This window comes from Triturus cristatus, chromosome 7 (assembly GCF_964204655.1).
Source record: "Triturus cristatus chromosome 7, aTriCri1.1, whole genome shotgun sequence".
Taxonomy (NCBI): Eukaryota; Metazoa; Chordata; class Amphibia; order Caudata; family Salamandridae; genus Triturus; species Triturus cristatus.
The window spans coordinates 1,132,891,440-1,132,911,118 of record NC_140590.1 but is presented as its reverse complement, the minus strand read 5'-3'; the positions used below and the strand labels follow the sequence as shown (position 1 = coordinate 1,132,911,118).

At 49.7% G+C, this 19,679-nt stretch overlaps 1 protein-coding gene across 5 annotated transcripts in view; it reads left to right on the top strand.

The window, feature by feature from the left end:
* The window catches only part of RNF44 (ring finger protein 44), a 305,895-nt gene that overhangs the window by 174,360 nt on the left and 111,856 nt on the right, over positions 1-19,679 (top strand). For 4 of the 5 annotated variants that reach the window (XM_085618288.1, XM_085618287.1, XM_085618285.1 and 1 more), the window contains one exon: positions 16-166. In XM_085618288.1, the coding sequence (XP_085474414.1) occupies positions 16-166 (151 nt within the window). The remainder of the gene's footprint in view (positions 1-15; positions 167-19,679) is intronic. The other variant, XM_085618286.1, reaches the window with a different exon arrangement.

The following is a 19,679-nucleotide window of genomic DNA, read 5'->3' as shown; positions in this document are numbered from 1 at the left end:
TTGCTTCTCTTCCAGCTCCATGCTCCCTGTGTCACAGACAGCTGTGGGGCCGGCCATCAGCCTGGATCTGGATGTGGACGATGTGGAAATGGAGAATTACGAGGTACGCCCGTCTCTACACTCGCCCCTCACTCGCTCACAGTGGTTTCGCAGTAGTTCCCGACAGGTATTTTTTTCTTGGGTAACCAGAGAATCCTAGCGTCTGGGGGTGCTGGGGTCCTGGGTAACACAAATCACAGGCGCCATTAAAAGGCAAGTGGCATAACTGGGCATTCTTGAACTGCCTGTAATTATCTTGATTGAAAGGTGTGTGATTGGAAAATTTAAATATTTGCAAAAAATTATAAAAGTTCTTTATAAAAATTTCTTTTCTGGTCACAAGTTGCATTGTAGATTTATTCTGCACTTTCCACATTGTGCTCTTGCATAGTCATATGCTTACATCCGTCAGTATTGCTGAAAGAATCCAGAGCAGTAGGAAAAAAATTATCTTTCCAGATCCGTGTGCAGCTGTTTCCTTTGCGCCTTTTTTTGGTTTTTTTTTATAACCGAAGCATAGTAACCTAGATATCAAATAGATAACCCTCATTTTCTAATTATCCAGTCAATGTACAGTTTTATTTTCTAACAGTTTACGCCTCGGGCACAGCTGCAGTGCCAGCTAGGTTATTTGTCAGTGGTCAACTCCACAAATGACATTTGAGCCCCCTAAAGCAAGCACCATCACTGGTGACCGAAGTTATTTGTTTTTATTGTCTACAACAGACTTTGAAAATTTCTAAGCCAAATGAGAAGGCTCTTTTTTGCATTCTTTCTGAGGAAAATTTAAACAAATTCAAAATGTCTTCACCTAAGTCTTTGACCATGAAATGCTGTACTAAAAGTAGAATGTGAATATCTATTTCTGACCAGCAGCTATCATGAGTGTAGAGTTGATCAAGAGACAGGCAGTTGTAATTTGATAGGTTGTTGTGCAACCTAAAACTGCTGGTATAGTAAAGGTAAAGTTCTTCATAGTTACTGTTGGAAAACCACTCCCACACTAGAAAGGGTGGTGGTGGTCTTCCGGACACACTGTGGTAGCTTGGCTCGAGTGGTCAGGAAACAGGCGCAGTGCTAAGCATACAATATACCCATACAATAACCATGCGTGCATCCGTTCCAAAAACGACTCTACACCGGAAAGATTATGAAAATATTCTTCTTTATCTTTTTCTCTTAGTTGCTGATTGGAAAAATAAATAAGACAATCACCATATACAAAGTTAAATAGTGCAGGTCAAATAAATACTGGCTGTTTGATGAAATAAATAGGGGTGATCATAAATAACAGGGCATAAATACAAGTGCAATATATACAGACAATTAAATACTTTGAGGCAATAAATACTGTACCAATAAGTATTGTACACCATCAAGTCCTGTGGACCTATAAATATAGTGCAGCAATAAATAGGTAAAAATTCAATAAATACAGTACCCCCAATAAATAATTAAAAGTATACAGCAACCCTCATATAATCAGATGACACTTCAATTCTTATGGGCTGATTTGGCCCAGGCACAGCTTGTAGGGTTGTGGAAGGCTTGAGGGGGGCTACTCCCTGGCTGGGACAAGGCTGAGGCCTAATCTGAGGTAGATCCAAGGGGGGTATACCAGTGCCCTGGCTTTCTCTCTCCACACAACCTCTCTAGGTTAGTCCCAGTTCACCCCAGGCACAGTCAGGTGGGTTTCAGCACCTCCCTAGCCCCTTAGAGTAGTCTCTTAGGTCTCCACAGGGCCTTAGGCGCCCTCTACTCCACTTACTGCCCTTTTTCTGATGTTCCGACGCCGCTGGAGTCGTGTCGACGCCGTGAGGCGGTTCCGGTTCGGTCTCGGCGGCCTCGGCACAATGTCAGTTCTTTGACGGCGCCGGCAGGCGGTTCCGGTCCGATGTCGGTGGCCTCGGTCCGATCTCGACCTCCGATTCGACGGCGTCGGGCAGTCTCTTCACGATGTCGACTTCGGGCGGCTCCGGTCCGATGGCGCTCTCGGCTCCGATGACGTCGGCCGGCCTGGCCTCGATGTCGACTTCCGGCGACTCCGGGGTGCGATCCTCACCCCCGACCTCCGGTGCTCCTCCTCACAGGCTCCGGGCGACTCCGGAGTGCGATCCTCACTCCCGACCTCCGGTGCTCCTCTACCTCGGTCTCCGACGACTCCGGAGGGCGGACTTCACTCCTCCGATGACGCCGCTCACTCGACCTCGGTTCACTTCCTCCTCGACCTCTGGTATTCCTCACGACCTCCGTCGGCGCCCTCTCACGACCTCAGGCGGCTCCGGGTACGACGTCTGCTACCTCAGTCAGCGCCGCTTCTCCACCTCGGGCTCCAGGGCTCAGGCTACTCGACGCCGGACTCCAGGGAAACCAGTTTCCAGGTCAGGATCTTGCTGCTTTCTGCTTCTAAGGCCTGTTCCTGCTGTCCAGGTCCTTAGGATGAGTTTTTCTGTCTTCTTCCCACACAGGGCTATAGGCTGGGATCCATCAGTAGGGACAAGTATCAAGGGTGGGTTTATGGACCCCACTCCAGGCACAAGTTTCCACCCCTGCTGCTTCACTCCTTCCTCCTTCACTGTTGTGCTCCTCTCTCTTCACCAGTCAGGTGCCAACTGCCAGCTCCAACTGCCAACTGCCTCTCTTATCCTCCCAACATTCTAAACGGTCTCCAACTGTCACAGAGTTCTGGAATCTCCTGGAATGTTCTGGAAGGTGCTGGTAGGTTCCAGTGGATGCTGGTGATGTCACAGGTGGCCACCATTTTGTGCTCCAGGCCCTCAGACAGAAGTTTCAGGGGTAGCTAAAATGGCTCCCTGAATCTGCAGCAACACGAAAAAGTCTGGTGGTTCCCAAAAAGGAAAAATTCAAACAGGGTTTGAGGCAAAAGTGGGACAAAATAAATAATGATGAGGAGGGACCACCCAAAGGGCTGACAGGTCTAACACGCGTCCCCCCCAGCTGAAAGTGGGGAGAGCTACCCAACCCCTTGGGAGTTCTCATCACTAAGGCGGAAATACCTTGAGAGACCGTCTGCATTGGCGTGGTCCACTCCAGGCCGATGTTCCACCTGAAAGTCCATCCCCTGTAGGGAAATAGACCACCTCAACAACTTGGGATTCTCCCCCTTCATTTGCATCAGCCAACGAAGGGGTCGGTGGTCGGTCTGAACTAGGAAGTGCGAGCCAAACAGGTATGGCCGCAACTTCTTCAGAGCCCATACCACTGCAAAGGCTTCACGCTCTATTGCACTCCACTTCTGTTCCCTGGGAAGTAGTCTCCTGGATAGGAAGACCACGGGTTGATCCAGACCCTCTTCGTTGAGTTGCGATAACACTGCCCCAATGCCATGTTCTGATGCATCTGTCTGGACAATGAACTCCTTGGAAAAGTCTGGGGCCCGTAAGACCGGGGCCTCGCTCATGGCTTTCTTCAATTTCTCAAAGGCTTGCTGACAAGCCTCCGTCCAGACTACCCGTCGAGGTTGTTTCTTGGACGTGAGCTCCGTGAGGGGGGCTACGATGGTACCGTACCCCTTCACGAAGCGGCGATAGTATCCCGTGAGGCCCAAAAATGCTCGGACCTCAGTCTGTGTCTTGGGGGGTTCCCAGGCCATGATGGCCTCGATCTTCGCCTGGAGGGGTTGCACCGTTCCCCTACCCACCAAGTGTCCAAGGTACACTACCGACCCCTGCCCGATCTGGCACTTGCTGGCCTTGATCGTCAATCCAGCTTGTCTCAGGGCCTGGAGAACAGCTTGCAGGTGACGCAAGTGATCCTCCCAGCTGTTACTGAAGACGGCTATGTCATCCAGATAAGCAGCAGAGAAACTCTCCATTCCGGTGAGGATCTGGTTTACCAGGCGCTGAAACGTGGCAGGTGCGTTCTTGAGCCCAAAGGGCATCACACAGAACTGGTAGTGGCCATTGGGCGTGGAGAAGGCTGACCTTTCCCTTGCTCCATCAGTCAAAGAGATCTGCCAGTACCCCGAAGTAAGGTCAAAGGTACTTAGATATTGGGCAGCTCCCAGCCGGTCAATCAATTCATCCGCCCTAGGGATCGGATGAGCATCAGTTTTTGTCACTGAATTCAGTCCCCGGTAGTCCACACAGAACCTCAGTTCTGGTTGGGCACCCGGTGGTGCAGCTTTTGGTACTAACACCACCGGACTGGACCAGGGGCTGCTAGAAGGTTCAATCACTCCTAGCTCCAGCATCTTAGTGACCTCACTATGAATGCTGGCCTTCACCTTGTCTGACATCCGGTAGATCTTGGACTTCACAGGTGGGCTGTCTCCTGTGTCCACGTCATGGACGCACAGGTGAGTCCTACCCGGGACAAGGGAGAACAACGCAGAGTACTGCCCCAGGGCCTGGCGACAGTCCTCCTGCTGTTCAGGAGTTAGAGATGGGGAGAGAATCACTCCCTCCACCGACCCATCCTTCTCTTGAGACGCAAACAGATCAGGGAGAGGCTCGCTTTCCACGTCCTCTCCTCCGTCAGTCACCATCATCAAGATGACTTCGGGCCTCTCGTGGTGGGGTTTGAGGCGGTTGGCATGCAGCACCCGCAGGGGCTGACGAGGGGTCTTCAGGTCCACCAAGTAGGTAGCCTTACCCTTCTTCTCCAACACCTCAAAGGGTCCTGACCAGCGATCCTGGAGGGCACTAAGCTCTCCGGGTTCGATCACCCACACCTTCTGGCCAGGCTCCAACTCCACCGGGTGAGCGTTGTGGTCATACCACGCCTTCATCACTGCTTGGCTGGCTTCCAAGTTGTCAGAAGCTTGCTTCCACAACTTAGCCATTTGGCTCCGGAAGGCCAGCATGTAGCTCACCACATCCTGGGGGAGCTTTCTGGGAGTTCTTTCCCAGCCGTCTCTCACCAGGTTAAGAGGTCCGCGTACAGGGTGCCCATACAGAAGCTCGAAGGGGCTGAAGCCCACTCCCTTCTGTGGCACCTCCCTGTAGGAAAAAAGTAAACAGGGTAAGAGGACGTCCCATTTCCTCCGCAGGCTTTCAGGCAGACTTCTGATCATGCCTTTCAAGGTTTTATTAAACCTCTCCACCAGACCATTGGTCTGGGGGTGGTAAGGAGTCGTGAACCGGTAGGTCACTCCACACTCCTTCCACATTGCCCGCATATATGCTGACATGAAGTTGGTCCCCCTGTCGGACACAACTTCCTTGGGAAAACCCACTCGGGTAAAGATTCCCATCAGGGCCCTAGCCACAACAGGTGCTGTTATGGTCCTCAGAGGTATTGCCTCTGGGTACCGTGTGGCATGATCCACCAGAACCAGGATAAACCTGTGACCAGCTGTAGTTGGTGGATCTAATGGACCCACAATGTCGATGCCCACCCTTTCAAAGGGGGTGCTAACGACAGGAAGTGGTTCCAGGGGAGCTTTCAGCTTCACCCCTGTTTTCCCACTGGCTTGGCAAGACACACATGTCCGGCAGTAGGTATCGGACGTCACTTTCATCTGAGGCCAATAAAAGTGTGGGACAAGACGGGCGAAGGTCTTGTCTTGCCCCAGGTGTCCTGCCAATGGTATCTCGTGAGCCAACTCCAAAAGGAAGGCTCGATAACGTTGAGGAACTACCAAGGCTCGTGACGATCCATGTAGGGGTGCCTTGGGTTCACTGTAGAGGAGGCCATCCTCCCAGTAAACACTGTAGTTCCCTTCAACGTTCCCTGCTGCCTGGGCTTCGGCCTGTCGCCTCAGCCCCTCAAGGGTAGGGCACTCCCTCTGGCCCTGGCAGAATTCCTCCCTGGACGGCCCTCCCTCCACGTGCCACTCGGCCGGGATGGGTAAGTCCTCCAGGTTGGTAACGTCCCCCTCCGCAGACTCCTGGCCCACCACCTCCGGTGGCCTATCCGTCCTACGGGGTGGAGACGCCGAGGCAGGCTCCTCCTGTCCTCGGTTCTTCCCTTGACTGGCAGCTGGCTGGGCCTTTGTTCCAGGCTCCAGCCGGAATGAACTCCCTCTTCGGGTAGTCTCGGACCTTGTGCTAACACAGGCCCAGTCAGGTGTACCCAGCATCTCGGTGTGAGTCCGGTATTCCACCTCCTTCCAAGCGTTGTGCTCCATGTCATTGCCCAGCAGACAATCGACTGGCACGGCAGGGCTTACGGCAACTCGAAGTGAACCTGCAACCCCCCCCCCATTCAAAGGGAACCTCGGCCACGGGATAGTGGCCTGTTCTGCCGTCAGCCATCGCGGCTGGGTGGAGTACATCGGGAATTACCTGCTCTGGAGACACCAGCTGGCTACGCACCATAGTCATACTGGCTCCTGTGTCTCTCAGAGCCTCCCCTCTTTGGCCGTTGATGGTGATCCACTGCCCATACTTTGCGGTATTTGCGGGCACCTGGATCTTAGGAACCATCTCCCGTTCTCCCAGGGACACTAGAGTGACACCCGCCCACTCCCTTCCCTTAGTTAAGGGCATCTCCTCCCCGAGCACTACACTAGCTACTCCGGGGGGCTTTCCTCCAGTGGGAGGGGGTGATCGTTTCTGACACTTCGGATCTCCTTTATAGTGTCCAACGCCACCGCACTCATAGCAATGGACAACCCTTGGCTGCTGACTCTGGCCAGGATTAGGGTTTCTGGGTGGGTTAGCCTTAGAGGTGAATCCTGTTCCCTTCCCTTGGAAGTTATTTTGGGGGCCTTTGGAGAACTCCTTTTTCTTTTCCCCTCCCTCTTTCTTCTGGGGGGCGCCCTGTCCGGCCTTTTGAGTATCCCCTCCAGTCCCCCTTGTGGACACCCGGGTACTGGCCCAAATGTCCGCCTCCTCAGCAAGCTTCCGGGGGCTGGTCAGCTTGCTATCCACCAGGTGTTGCCGCAGTTCAGGGAAACATTTCTCGAGTAGGTGTTCCTTCAGTACTAGGTCAAACAGCTCCTCGTAGTTCCGTACTTCACTGCCCTGAATCCAACCTTCCAGTGCCTTCTTTGCATAGTCCAGGAAGTCCACCCAATTCTGTGTGCCCAGTTTGTGACTACCCCTGAACTTCTGTCTGTACTTTTCAGGTGTTAGTCCAAACTTTCTGATGAGCGCCAGTTTCATGGTGGGGTAGTGGGTCTGCTCATCCTCTTCGAGGGCCAATAAAGCATCCCTACCAGCTGGAGGCATGTACCTATACAATCCTCCTCCCCAATACTTCACTGGAACCCCATGGGCCCTCAACGAGACCTCATAGGCTGCTAGCCACTTGGCGATGTCGTCACCCGCCCCATAGCTAGCTACTATGTCCTTTGGCAGGTAAGGTTTGGATTCCCTGGTGATTTCTTGGTCTTTGCTGCCACCATTAGGAACAGTTGGTGCCCCAATTCTTAGGATCTGAAGCTCTATCTCTTTCAGTCTTATCTCATGAGCCATCCTCTCTTTCTCCGTCTCATGAGCCAACCTCTGTTCCTCCTTCTCCTTCTCCAGCTTTGCTAAATCCCATGTGAGCTGTCTTTTCTCTCTCCGATCTGCTAACTCCACGCTGGATAAGCCCCCGCTAGAGACAGTGCTGCCCTTCCTAGAAAGTGTCCTGGGCCCTGCTGACAGGTTCCCCACCTCAGGTTGGTACATCTCAGCCCCCTCGGGGTCAGGCTCTCCATCCCTGTCTTCCTCCTCAGCCTTGCTTTCTCGGCGTGCCTCCCCCCAAGCCCTTAAGCTGGTTTGGAGTGCACCCTTCTTTGCTCCAGGGGGACAGTACACCCCCTCCCGCTGGCAAAACTCCCTGAGTTGGGCCACAGTGTACGTTTCTAGATTCTCTAGTACAAACTCCATCTTGCCCACTCAGGTTAGAGGACAGGTTTTGTGCAGTAACAATGCAGGGGGGTACCTTTAATAATACCTCCTCCCACCACCAGAGTAAATTTGGAAAAAACAAAAACCCACAATTAGGAAGGCCGCTCTTGAGAAAACTCCCGGTGTAGGCCTATGGACTACCCACAGTTATTGTTGAGTATATGTAGGCACAGCTCTATCCCACCACTGAACACCAATTTATGTTGGAAAACCACTCCCACACTAGAAAGGGTGGTGGTGGTCTTCCGGACACACTGTGGTAGCTTGGCTCGAGTGGTCAGGAAACAGGCGCAGTGCTAAGCATACAATATACCCATACAATAACCATGCGTGCATCCGTTCCAAAAACGACTCTACACCGGAAAGATTATGAAAATATTCTTCTTTATCTTTTTCTCTTAGTTGCTGATTGGAAAAATAAATAAGACAATCACCATATACAAAGTTAAATAGTGCAGGTCAAATAAATACTGGCTGTTTGATGAAATAAATAGGGGTGATCATAAATAACAGGGCATAAATACAAGTGCAATATATACAGACAATTAAATACTTTGAGGCAATAAATACTGTACCAATAAGTATTGTACACCATCAAGTCCTGTGGACCTATAAATATAGTGCAGCAATAAATAGGTAAAAATTCAATAAATACAGTACCCCCAATAAATAATTAAAAGTATACAGCAACCCTCATATAATCAGATGATACTTCAATTCTTATGGGCTGATTTGGCCCAGGCACAGCTTGTAGGGTTGTGGAAGGCTTGAGGGGGGCTACTCCCTGGCTGGGACAAGGCTGAGGCCTAATCTGAGGTAGATCCAAGGGGGGTATACCAGTGCCCTGGCTTTCTCTCTCCACACAACCTCTCTAGGTTAGTCCCAGTTCACCCCAGGCACAGTCAGGTGGGTTTCAGCACCTCCCTAGCCCCTTAGAGTAGTCTCTTAGGTCTCCACAGGGCCTTAGGCGCCCTCTACTCCACTTACTGCCCTTTTTCTGATGTTCCGACGCCGCTGGAGTCGTGTCGACGCCGTGAGGCGGTTCCGGTTCGGTCTCGGCGGCCTCGGCACAATGTCAGTTCTTTGACGGCGCCGGCAGGCGGTTCCGGTCCGATGTCGGTGGCCTCGGTCCGATCTCGACCTCCGATTCGACGGCGTCGGGCAGTCTCTTCACGATGTCGACTTCGGGCGGCTCCGGTCCGATGGCGCTCTCGGCTCCGATGACGTCGGCCGGCCTGGCCTCGATGTCGACTTCCGGCGACTCCGGGGTGCGATCCTCACCCCCGACCTCCGGTGCTCCTCCTCACAGGCTCCGGGCGACTCCGGAGTGCGATCCTCACTCCCGACCTCCGGTGCTCCTCTACCTCGGTCTCCGACGACTCCGGAGGGCGGACTTCACTCCTCCGATGACGCCGCTCACTCGACCTCGGTTCACTTCCTCCTCGACCTCTGGTATTCCTCACGACCTCCGTCGGCGCCCTCTCACGACCTCAGGCGGCTCCGGGTACGACGTCTGCTACCTCAGTCAGCGCCGCTTCTCCACCTCGGGCTCCAGGGCTCAGGCTACTCGACGCCGGACTCCAGGGAAACCAGTTTCCAGGTCAGGATCTTGCTGCTTTCTGCTTCTAAGGCCTGTTCCTGCTGTCCAGGTCCTTAGGATGAGTTTTTCTGTCTTCTTCCCACACAGGGCTATAGGCTGGGATCCATCAGTAGGGACAAGTATCAAGGGTGGGTTTATGGACCCCACTCCAGGCACAAGTTTCCACCCCTGCTGCTTCACTCCTTCCTCCTTCACTGTTGTGCTCCTCTCTCTTCACCAGTCAGGTGCCAACTGCCAGCTCCAACTGCCAACTGCCTCTCTTATCCTCCCAACATTCTAAACGGTCTCCAACTGTCACAGAGTTCTGGAATCTCCTGGAATGTTCTGGAAGGTGCTGGTAGGTTCCAGTGGATGCTGGTGATGTCACAGGTGGCCACCATTTTGTGCTCCAGGCCCTCAGACAGAAGTTTCAGGGGTAGCTAAAATGGCTCCCTGAATCTGCAGCAACACGAAAAAGTCTGGTGGTTCCCAAAAAGGAAAAATTCAAACAGGGTTTGAGGCAAAAGTGGGACAAAATAAATAATGATGAGGAGGGACCACCCAAAGGGCTGACAGGTCTAACAGTTACCCACAGGATGGTTCAAAAATTGCAGACTTCTTCTCTCAGATGTTTAGTGAGAATGAATGTTGAGTTACTGCCAGGGAATAATTACTAAGTTACTAAGGTAGCATTCCCTGCCATTGAAAAATAATCAAATCAAGGCTGGATGCACTCATCGAATCTGAACAGCAATCACAAGTGGGAAAGCCATTCTGAACCCAGACATTTATCAAAGTATGACATTACACAAGTGGACCTCTTACCTATGTAATTCAAAAGTGTTTTCTGTATTATTTTCTGGAATTCCCTCAAAGAAGTTCACTTAGGGATGCTTTCATTCTGAACTAAACATTCTCTGTGCATTATTATGTGGCATAGAGATTCATAAGATAAAGTTGCATGGAGTTGGCATCATTCATATACACCCAGGCTGTGCAAGACATGCGTGGTATCTAGAGCTGTTAGAACTCTGCCTTTTTAATAAAGGTAAACTGTTTGAATTTTTAGAACCTTAATTTGCATTTGTGGAAAATACAATTAATAATCTAGAGGCTTGTTCCCTCCCTGCTGGGATAATCGATCAGGTTCTGGCCTCAAGGTTAACCTCCCACTAAGTCTGTGTATTTAAGAAGAGGGAAATGATTTCCAGGATGGTGTGCCACGAAAGATGTTCACTAGATGACAAGTGTGAGGTCTTGCCATTTGAACCATCTTTTATGGGAAATGGGTTAAAACTCAACAACTTCTAGAGTTTTTCAAGAACTATCTGTGCCTTTCTGCAGATGCCAGGAGCACGGTTTCTTACATCTTCCAATAGTATCTAGGTTTTGTAAGTTACTTCTTTCATTGTAATGCCGCTCTGGAAGCCTAGTCTGTTACACTCCTTCCTTTTGGATCCTCTTTCGAGGAAATGCCTTCCTGTTCATTATAACTCTTGACTTTAAAAATCGTCTTTTTCATTGCTGTTTTGATGGTTGTACAGCTGAGGGTGATGTTAGTGAAACCACCACAATTTAGTTTATACCGAGACCAGACCATTCCAATGAGCCCACCTTCCGAGAGCAGTTTTTGAATTCTGTCTTGCACAAAAGAATACTTGTTTTCATTTTTCTTCCCGGTGCATCTATCAAAGGTGGCAGTACTGTTTAGTCCACTAGACTTTAACAGTTTTTCTGCTTCTATGTTGAAAGAACGAAGGAGGATTGATTTGAATATGGCCGGGTTTTTGTCGATCTGTTTGAAAGTTCTCCCGATTTCCTCTCAATTTAGAATGATTCTAATACCAAGTAGTGGATGTTCTCTTCAAACATCTGTGTCTTAAAGGTGGCAAGAGCATGCCTCTGTTTTTGGCAGGGATCATTTGATTGCATTCAGTTTCTACTATCTAGGTTAGGTCTACATCCTCAGACCATAGGTCTGTGAGAAATCTGGGCATTATACCATCCATTTGTGTTTTAATCAACAGGTTCCAGCATTCGTAAAAACTGCCTATTGTGTTTTGAAAATTGAGTATTTTTTCAAGCACTGCCTGTTATGGTGCTCAAACAAGAGGTGCAGTTTACCAGTATATGCAGCTGTTCAGCTGTGTATATAAATATATTTTAACATTCAATGGACAGACCTCAGACTGTTGAAAATCGTACCATCTGAACCATTCTTGGTTTTCAAAAATACGATCTCTTTTTGCCACACTACAGGGACTTGGGACTTCAGCCATCAGGAGACACTAGGGCTGAGGAGGTGGCCTTCTCATCATCCTCCTCATCAGCAGCAGCAGCTTGCCCTGATAATCTTGGCACTATATAGCGCACCGTTTGCTCTCTCACCGCTGGACGTTTTGCTGCACTGCAAGGACTTGGTTCTTTAACCCCCAGGAGACAGTTCAGACAGTTTGCCTCATTTAGTTATACTCATTGAATTGACCGTGAATATCCTGTTGTGGCCACTGTATGGGGGCATTCCAGTGTCCATATTCCAGCTAAAGGGTTGCCAATGGCTGATAGATTGATTCCGACTTTAGCTCCTTAGGTAGCACCTAATTAGCTCAATCGGATTGGCTAGTTCACATATTTTGATATAGACAAATCATGGGCAAGTGTAAGGCCGCAGAGCATTCCGCAGGCCCACAGAAACAATCCCCGGCAACTAAGAAACCTAGGAGCTGCACACTGAATGAGATAGACCTCAAATAGAAGAGGTTGTATCCAACATTGGGAACAACTACCTTACGAAGTGACATCCTTGGCCATCGCAAAGAGAGAAATCAAAACCCGCTTGTAGGAAAGTGCCCCGTTTTGCATGGTTGCCCCCACTTTTTGCCAAACTGTTGATGTACTTTGAGTGTGCCCTGGGTTCCTGCCAACCAGGTACCCAGGGCTTGTGTTCTTTCCCTAAATTGTACTGTTGCAAAACCGAATTGGCAACTCTCTGGCCACATGTAAGCCCCTTGTAATAGGTACCAAGGGCACTGTGACCAAGGAAGGCCTCTAAGGGCTGCAGTGCTTATTGTGCCACCCTTGGAGGCCCTGTACACATATACTCTTCCCCCCCCCCCCCCTCCCCTGTGTTGGTGCAGATCAAAGTGAGCAGTCGACTTGGCGCACATCTCTGTATGCAATGCCTACAAACCACTGCCCTGGCATAGGTAAGCCGCCCCTTTAGCTGGGTGAACTATACCAGTGGTGAGGGTACAGGTGAGTTTGTCATTCGATCTCCACAGCACCATAATGGCTTTACTGAAAACTGAGAAGTTTAGTATCAAACTTCTAAGCACAATAAACCCACACTGTTGCCAGTGCGGTATTTAATTAAAAAAAAATGCACACAGCGGGCATCTTAGAGATGCCCCCTGAAAGACGACCTACCACTAGTGTCCAGGCTGGGTGGCTGCTTGCCAGCTGCCATCCCCAGACATGTTTCTGGACCCCTGGGTCGAGAGCCTGCCGCTCTCAGGGTCCTGAAACAATGCACATCCTGGGACGAGGTGCCAAGCCTCCGCCCCCTAGCATGGACTGGGTCCACAAAGGGGAAGCTTCAAAGGCTTGCCGCCTTTGTGAGCTACCCCAGCCATTTGCTGCTCCCAGCAACTGGCCTGACAGGTTCTGACCCCCCACTTTGGGCTGGAGAATCGGCGGGAAAACCAAGTTGGGAGGAGAGGTGTGCCCACCTTTGCCAACCCCACCCCTCAGGTGGGAGAGGCGAGGTGAAGCACAACTCTGTCCCCGCCATCTTGCAGATGGGGGACCCAGCCAACCACTGGAGGGCGGCATAATAGGGAGTGTACCCACCCCAAGGAACAGACCCATTGGTCCTGACCTGTAACGCCACTAAGCTTAGTATTTAGGGGCAACCCTGAACCTTGCCTACGCAGGCAAGAAGGGAGAAGAAAGACCGAAGAAGCCGTGCTGAACTAAGAAGAGGAGGATGGCCGCTGACTACAGGCCCTACTGGCCTGTCCCCACCTCGAACCTGTGCCAGCGAAATCCCGGCGTGTTCTGCAGCCAGTAGCCTCCCAAGAACCAGAGGACCTACCCTGCCTTCCCAAACCAAGATTTTGTCTCCCGTGAGCGCTGGATTTGCTCACCCCCTGACTGACTCCAGCCAAATCTGCCAGTCTGCACCACTCAGCATCCAATGCCCACGGCCCGAGTTCAAGTAGCCCCATACTACGAGGGGGTCTCCCTGGTGATCCTGACCTGAGATCTGGTGATCTCTGACCTGCCTCGATTCTCCAATCACCGCCCGCAGCCCCTTTCTGGAGGATCCCCCCGACCGTGACCGGAGCTGGTAAGAAAAACCCAACACCTAAAGACACCCCTGCACCCAATGTCCCACGACCTAGGGTGGCCCAACAGACTGTGTACCTGCATCCTCATGCATCACAGCTTACCTCTCCAACCGGTGGTCACCTCCAGAAGATCTTCGTCCCCGGCCCTGCAGTGTTTGTTGCAACTGGAGAATCCCTATTGAAATCAAAAGGGCACCCGACGCCAAAACAGCACCCTGCACCCAGCCACCCCTGTGCTGCTGCGGGTGCACCTTGTGTGCTAACTCGGATCTGCCTTTGCACTGATCCTTAAACCAGGAGCTTTGCTCCCACAACCATGTGGCCTGCTTGTGAGCAGCCACCAACCGGAGGCCCCCAATCCCCAGTTAGATAACATTGGGTCTCAGCACTCTGCACCCGGCCACCATTGTGCCGCTGAGGGTGTTCTGAGGGTGCATCCTCGACCCTGGGGGAACCCTGGTCCTAACCCCAGAAACCCAACTACCACAAACATATACTTACCTGTAAACCGACAACCTAATTTCCTCCCATACGATTGCATTGACTGCTTCTCTTTAGTGTGGAGTTGGTTTGTATAAAACCTTGAAAAACTGCATAGGTGTTGTACGAAGCTGGGTTTCTGTTGCAGTAACCGGTTAATCAGGTTCCTGAGCCTGTGTTCTTTTCCCAAAGCTGAACCTTGTACCCCCAATTTGCACCTCTCTGGCCACATGACAGTCCCTTGTAAAAGGTACCAAGGGCACTGTGGCCAGGGAGAGCCTCTAAGGGCTGCAGCAGTTGTTGTGCCACCCTTAGAGGCCCTGTACCTTTATTTTTTTATATACCACCACCACCATACCCCTACACTGTCTAAGTCGATTCTTAGACATTGTAAGTGCAGTGCTACCATTAAGAGTATATGGTGCAGGTGTTTGTCACAGTACTATAATGGCTGCACTGAAACCTGGTATCAAACTTCTCAGCACATTAAACCCACACTGATGCCAGTGTGGGATTTAATTAGACATGCACTCAGAGGGCATCTTAAGAGATGCCCCCTGAAAAACGACCAGCCTCTGTTGGGTTCACTGACTGGTATACACCATCCTGCCACCACAAGTCATGTTTCTGGACACCTAGGGTGGGAGCCTCTGCTCCCTGAGCCTGGAAACAAAGCCTTTCCTGGGCGAGGTGTTCACACCTCCCCCGGGCCAGGAAGAGCCGTCTGTGGCAAGGGAGCATCAAAGTCCTTGTAATACGACCCCCAGCCTCGCCTGCTATCAGGAGCAGGCCCCCTTCCTGTCTCCTCTCCTTTTCGGCGGGAAGACAGGCGGGAAAAATTAGCAGCCCAGAAGGTGTGCCCATCTCTGCCAACCCCACCCCTCAGGTGGGGAGGCGAGTTGAAGCCCACTCTTCAGTGCCCGCCATCTTGCAGATGGCTGGCACTCCCCAATCAGGATTAGGGATTGTGCTCACTCCCCCACGTGGGGTGAGCACACCAAGGGTGTAGTCACCCTAAGGTCAGTAGTCCTTTGGCTACTGACCTCGAGACCCCTAAAATGACCCTAAATACAGTATTTAGGGGGCAGCCCTGAACCAAGAAGTCAGACAAGAAACCAGAAGAAGGAAAGAAGGATCGAACAGCCGTTCCAAAGCTAACAAGAGGAGGACGCCCACTGACTTGGCACCAGCCCTACTGGCCTGTCCCCACCTCGAACCTGCAGAAGTGAAACTCTGGTGTGTCCTGCAGCCAGCAGCCTCAAGAACCCCAAGGACCTGCCCTGCTGTCAAAAGAAATGGCTGTCTCCTGTGAACACAGATTTGTTCACCAACAGACTCCAGCTCTGGCAGGATCTGGGAGTCTGCACCCCACGGTCTGAGTGGCCCTATACCAAGGAGGTCCCCTGGCGATCCTGACCCGAGATCCGGTGACCCCTGACCTGCCTCAAGCTGACGCCAGCAGCCTCAAACCAGAAGGTCCCTCCAACCGCGACCAGGAGCTGGTAAGAAGATCCGACCCTAAAAGGCACCCCTGCACCCGACGCCCCACGGCCTTGGGTGGCACAACCAGTGCTTAACCAACCCCCAGAATCCCAACCTACCTCCAAGTGGTGGTTGCACCCAGAAGACCTTCATCCCGAGCCTGCAGTGTGTTTGCAAACCGGAGAATCCCCATTGTGAAAGCTACGGGGCACCAGACGCCGAAGCACTCTGCACCCGGCCGCCCCAGTGCCGCTGAGGGTGCACCTTTTGTGCTGGCTTGAACCCCCATTTGCCCTGAGCTTAAGTCCAGGAGCTTTGCTCCCACAACCTAGTGGTGTGCTCGTAAGCAGCCACCAACCGAAGGCCCCCTATCTCCCATTGGATAACATTGAGCCTCAGCACTCTGCACCTGGCCGCCCTGGTGCGGCTAAAGGTGTAACGAGTGCATCCTTGACACTGGGGGACTCCTGAGTCTAACCCCAGAAACCCAACTCCCACAACCGAATACCTCCATTTGAACCGATAACCCTATTTTCCTCCATAGGATAACAGAGAAACTTTTCACCGAAAAACAGTCCGTGTAGGGTTGGAAAATCTATGAAACCCTTTAAAACTGTAACTAAATAACAAAAGCGCTTTTACTTACCTGTTCACGGGAAATGTCCCAGTGCAGTATCCAGGTATATAATCTACTTGACATTCTACTAAAAAGCCAATACAAAGACATGTACTGTATATCAAAAGCATTGCATTACTAGTAGCTCTACTGTAATCAAATCAAAGTGCATATACAATTGCAATTCAAACTGTTTACAAACTGCATTACTACTGTAAAGTATTTGCTTACCTGTGCCAGGCTTGCTTGGCTCTAGAAAATAAAATAACTAGAAGAATATTTTTATACAAAACCAATTGGTCTGAAGTGCAGTCTTTGAGTGTGTGATATCATTTGCTGAGTGTGTACAACAAATGCTTAACACCACACTCCAATACAGCCTTACTGCTTGACCACACTACCACAAATGGAGAGTGAGGTGCTATCTAACTTTACCTTTGGGATTCCACTGGACTTTGTGCACACTATACCTCACTTTGGTATTGTATTTACAGAGCCAGCTTCCTACAGGTGTCAAAAGTGAATTACTTACCTTTTGTCTAAGAAATGTCTGTGTGATATCTAGGCATATCACACTGATTAACAAAAGTAACTTGAAAGTAGTCCAAGAACTGACGTGTACTGTAATCTACAAAGTAACTGAAAAGTAATTCTGATTATTGACTTACCTGTAAATCAACCAACTGCATTTGAACCTGCATTCAACTGTAATTTATTTCAGAAGTGTTGCAAAGCATTATTTCACTTACCTGCACCAGGCCTGGCTTAGTTCTAGAAATAAAATAACTAAATGATATTTTTATACAAACAAATTAGTCTGAGTTTAGTCTTTGAGTGGGTGACATCATTTCTTTCCAGAGTTTGTACAATAAACACTACACTCTGATAAAGTCTTACTGCTCGCCTACACCACCACGAATAGAGAGTAAGGTGTTGTCTGCTTTTACCTCTGCCTACCTTTGGGGTTTCACTGGACTCTGTGCACACTATACCTTTCTTTAATATAGTATATATAGAACCAGCTTCCTACAACGCTAAGAACAAATTACTTGATATGTTCAGGAAGAAACCCAGGGCCATACTCCCTCTGCTTTGGGAACCATTGCACCAAAAAAAACACCAGTGGCATCTAACTCTAAGCCTCTCCTTCAAATAGCGCCTTCACATGATCTCACTCTAGAACCAGTCGTAGTTTGCTAAAACTGCTTCCTGCCTCTGCAGGCTCCTGCCTCCACAGCAGGTGACACAGATAGCCCTGGGATGGCCTCTGGGTCTACCAACTGAGGGGAAACTGCGGGGCTGGTAGAAGCTGCATCTGACCATTACCAAGAACATCCTACGAGATTGAGAGAGGAGGTAGGGGATCTGAAAGGGCATGCTTACACAAATCCTAACCGCCGTGAACCTGTTGACGCAAGCTGTTACGGAGTTGAAAAAGGGAGAGAGAGGTGTTCATGTGGGAGGGGAGCAAAAGGGAATCGCTCTTAAAAGAACATCCGTGCTCAGTGATGAGGGGAAAGTATAACTTGTCGCACACGAGACAAGATTCCAGGTGTCTGCAAAGTACCAGGAATAGTATAGGCAGCATGAACACGACCTATTCAGAACAGGCCCACCCTCAGCCATGGCCCGTCTTAATTCACACTAACTTTAGGAGTCTAGAGACAGGCGCCATGGGGTTGTATTCCCGCTTTGCTCAGGTCCTAGTTTCTGGCCATCTATAAGCATAAGGGGACTCTTTGACAAGCCACCGCAAGTTGTAATTGATCATGTGCCTTACACATCAGACTGGTAAGAGTCATTTGAAAAATGTTCCAAAGCTCCCACCCTCATCTGGCCACAAAGGCGAGTAATCACTGATTAACAAGGCAATACATTGGACCTGCCACGTAAGAGGGTGTAGATCCGTAAACAGAGAACACATCATTTCTGCAAGAAGGCACCTTAGCCAAACACCTGCCTTTGATTATATTGAAATGACAATTGCTGATGGCAAGATTGTAGATAGTTTGGTTGCTTTGGATGCTAGAACATGTCCCCCAAGAGGCTCCCTCATTTAATTAAAATATTCAGACCAGACATTCCTCAGGCGAAACCATGTCTAGGTCCCATTTTATTCAATCCCATAATGCACAGATTTCAACACCAAGTCTAACCCCAATTCTCCCTCCTGGCAATGATTCTATCCTGGGTGATAGAGACTGACTAAAGAGAACACACATGCCCATCTTATCTTCTCCCAGGGAACATTTGTCACCTCTTAGCTCCACTCTCACATTACCCGAACTATTTAATATGTGCAACAAGCAGTCGGAGAATGGTCCAAGGCGTCACCTGACACTAGTCTCTTGGAATGTGACAGTTGTGAAACCCAAGCTACTACTACCTGATTGGAATGACTTCATAGAATTCTTTGACATCTGCCTACTCCAGGAGACTTAGAGCTTGGACCCCCGTGTTCAGTGTTGGTCATGCTAACCACTGAATTCCTGAAAAAATAAAGTATTGTTGCAGACCTTATGGAGGGCTGCTCAAATGGCTTAGAACATCCTTAGACTGCTCAGTACAAGGGTTTATTCACTGAGGTCTTGGACACTTAATTATGCATTTTGCATATTGCACTGTGCACCTTGTCCATCTTTATTAACCTTTCTTTAATTGAGATCCTTCACCACTAAAACTTTAGAGATCCTTTGCCACTAAATCTGGACACTAGAATGCAGTTTGCGTTTTTATCTTGACCAAACATTTTACTTTAAAAATAATAAATAAAAATAATCCTTTCTACAGTTTTTATATACAAATACTTTTTAATGTTAAACTACTATCTGAAGCTTCGATGGCTTAAATTGACGAAGTAAAGTTTGAATTTAACTGATAACTTTACTGAATATTCTGATTCACTTAAGGATAAAGTCATCCAGTTCAGTGTTGTATGCATTGGAGGAAAAGCTAGTGGTCTATCTCCACATTACCTGATAGTGTTCTTTCAGCTTTCGCAACATGAAAGTGCTTTGTAATCTGCTGCATATCCTAAGTTAATTCTCCTAAAATAGTCGTAAGAAACGGAAAGAAACTACTCGGTGTTTTAGGAGCTAAACTGTTGCTGGTTATCATGCCGCTGGTTGCTTTACGAATACGGAGATTACTTGGTACAACTATGAATTTATGACCTACCTGACCTATGTCTACACGTGACTGTTATAATAAGATCTTGCCTTCGTTTTTATACCTGTGGATGTGCTACTACACACCTACTGTACGGTTCGACGCTGTGATCTGGGTTTTCCCTTACTCTATGAATTTGGAATAGAAATACATAAGTTACCTAC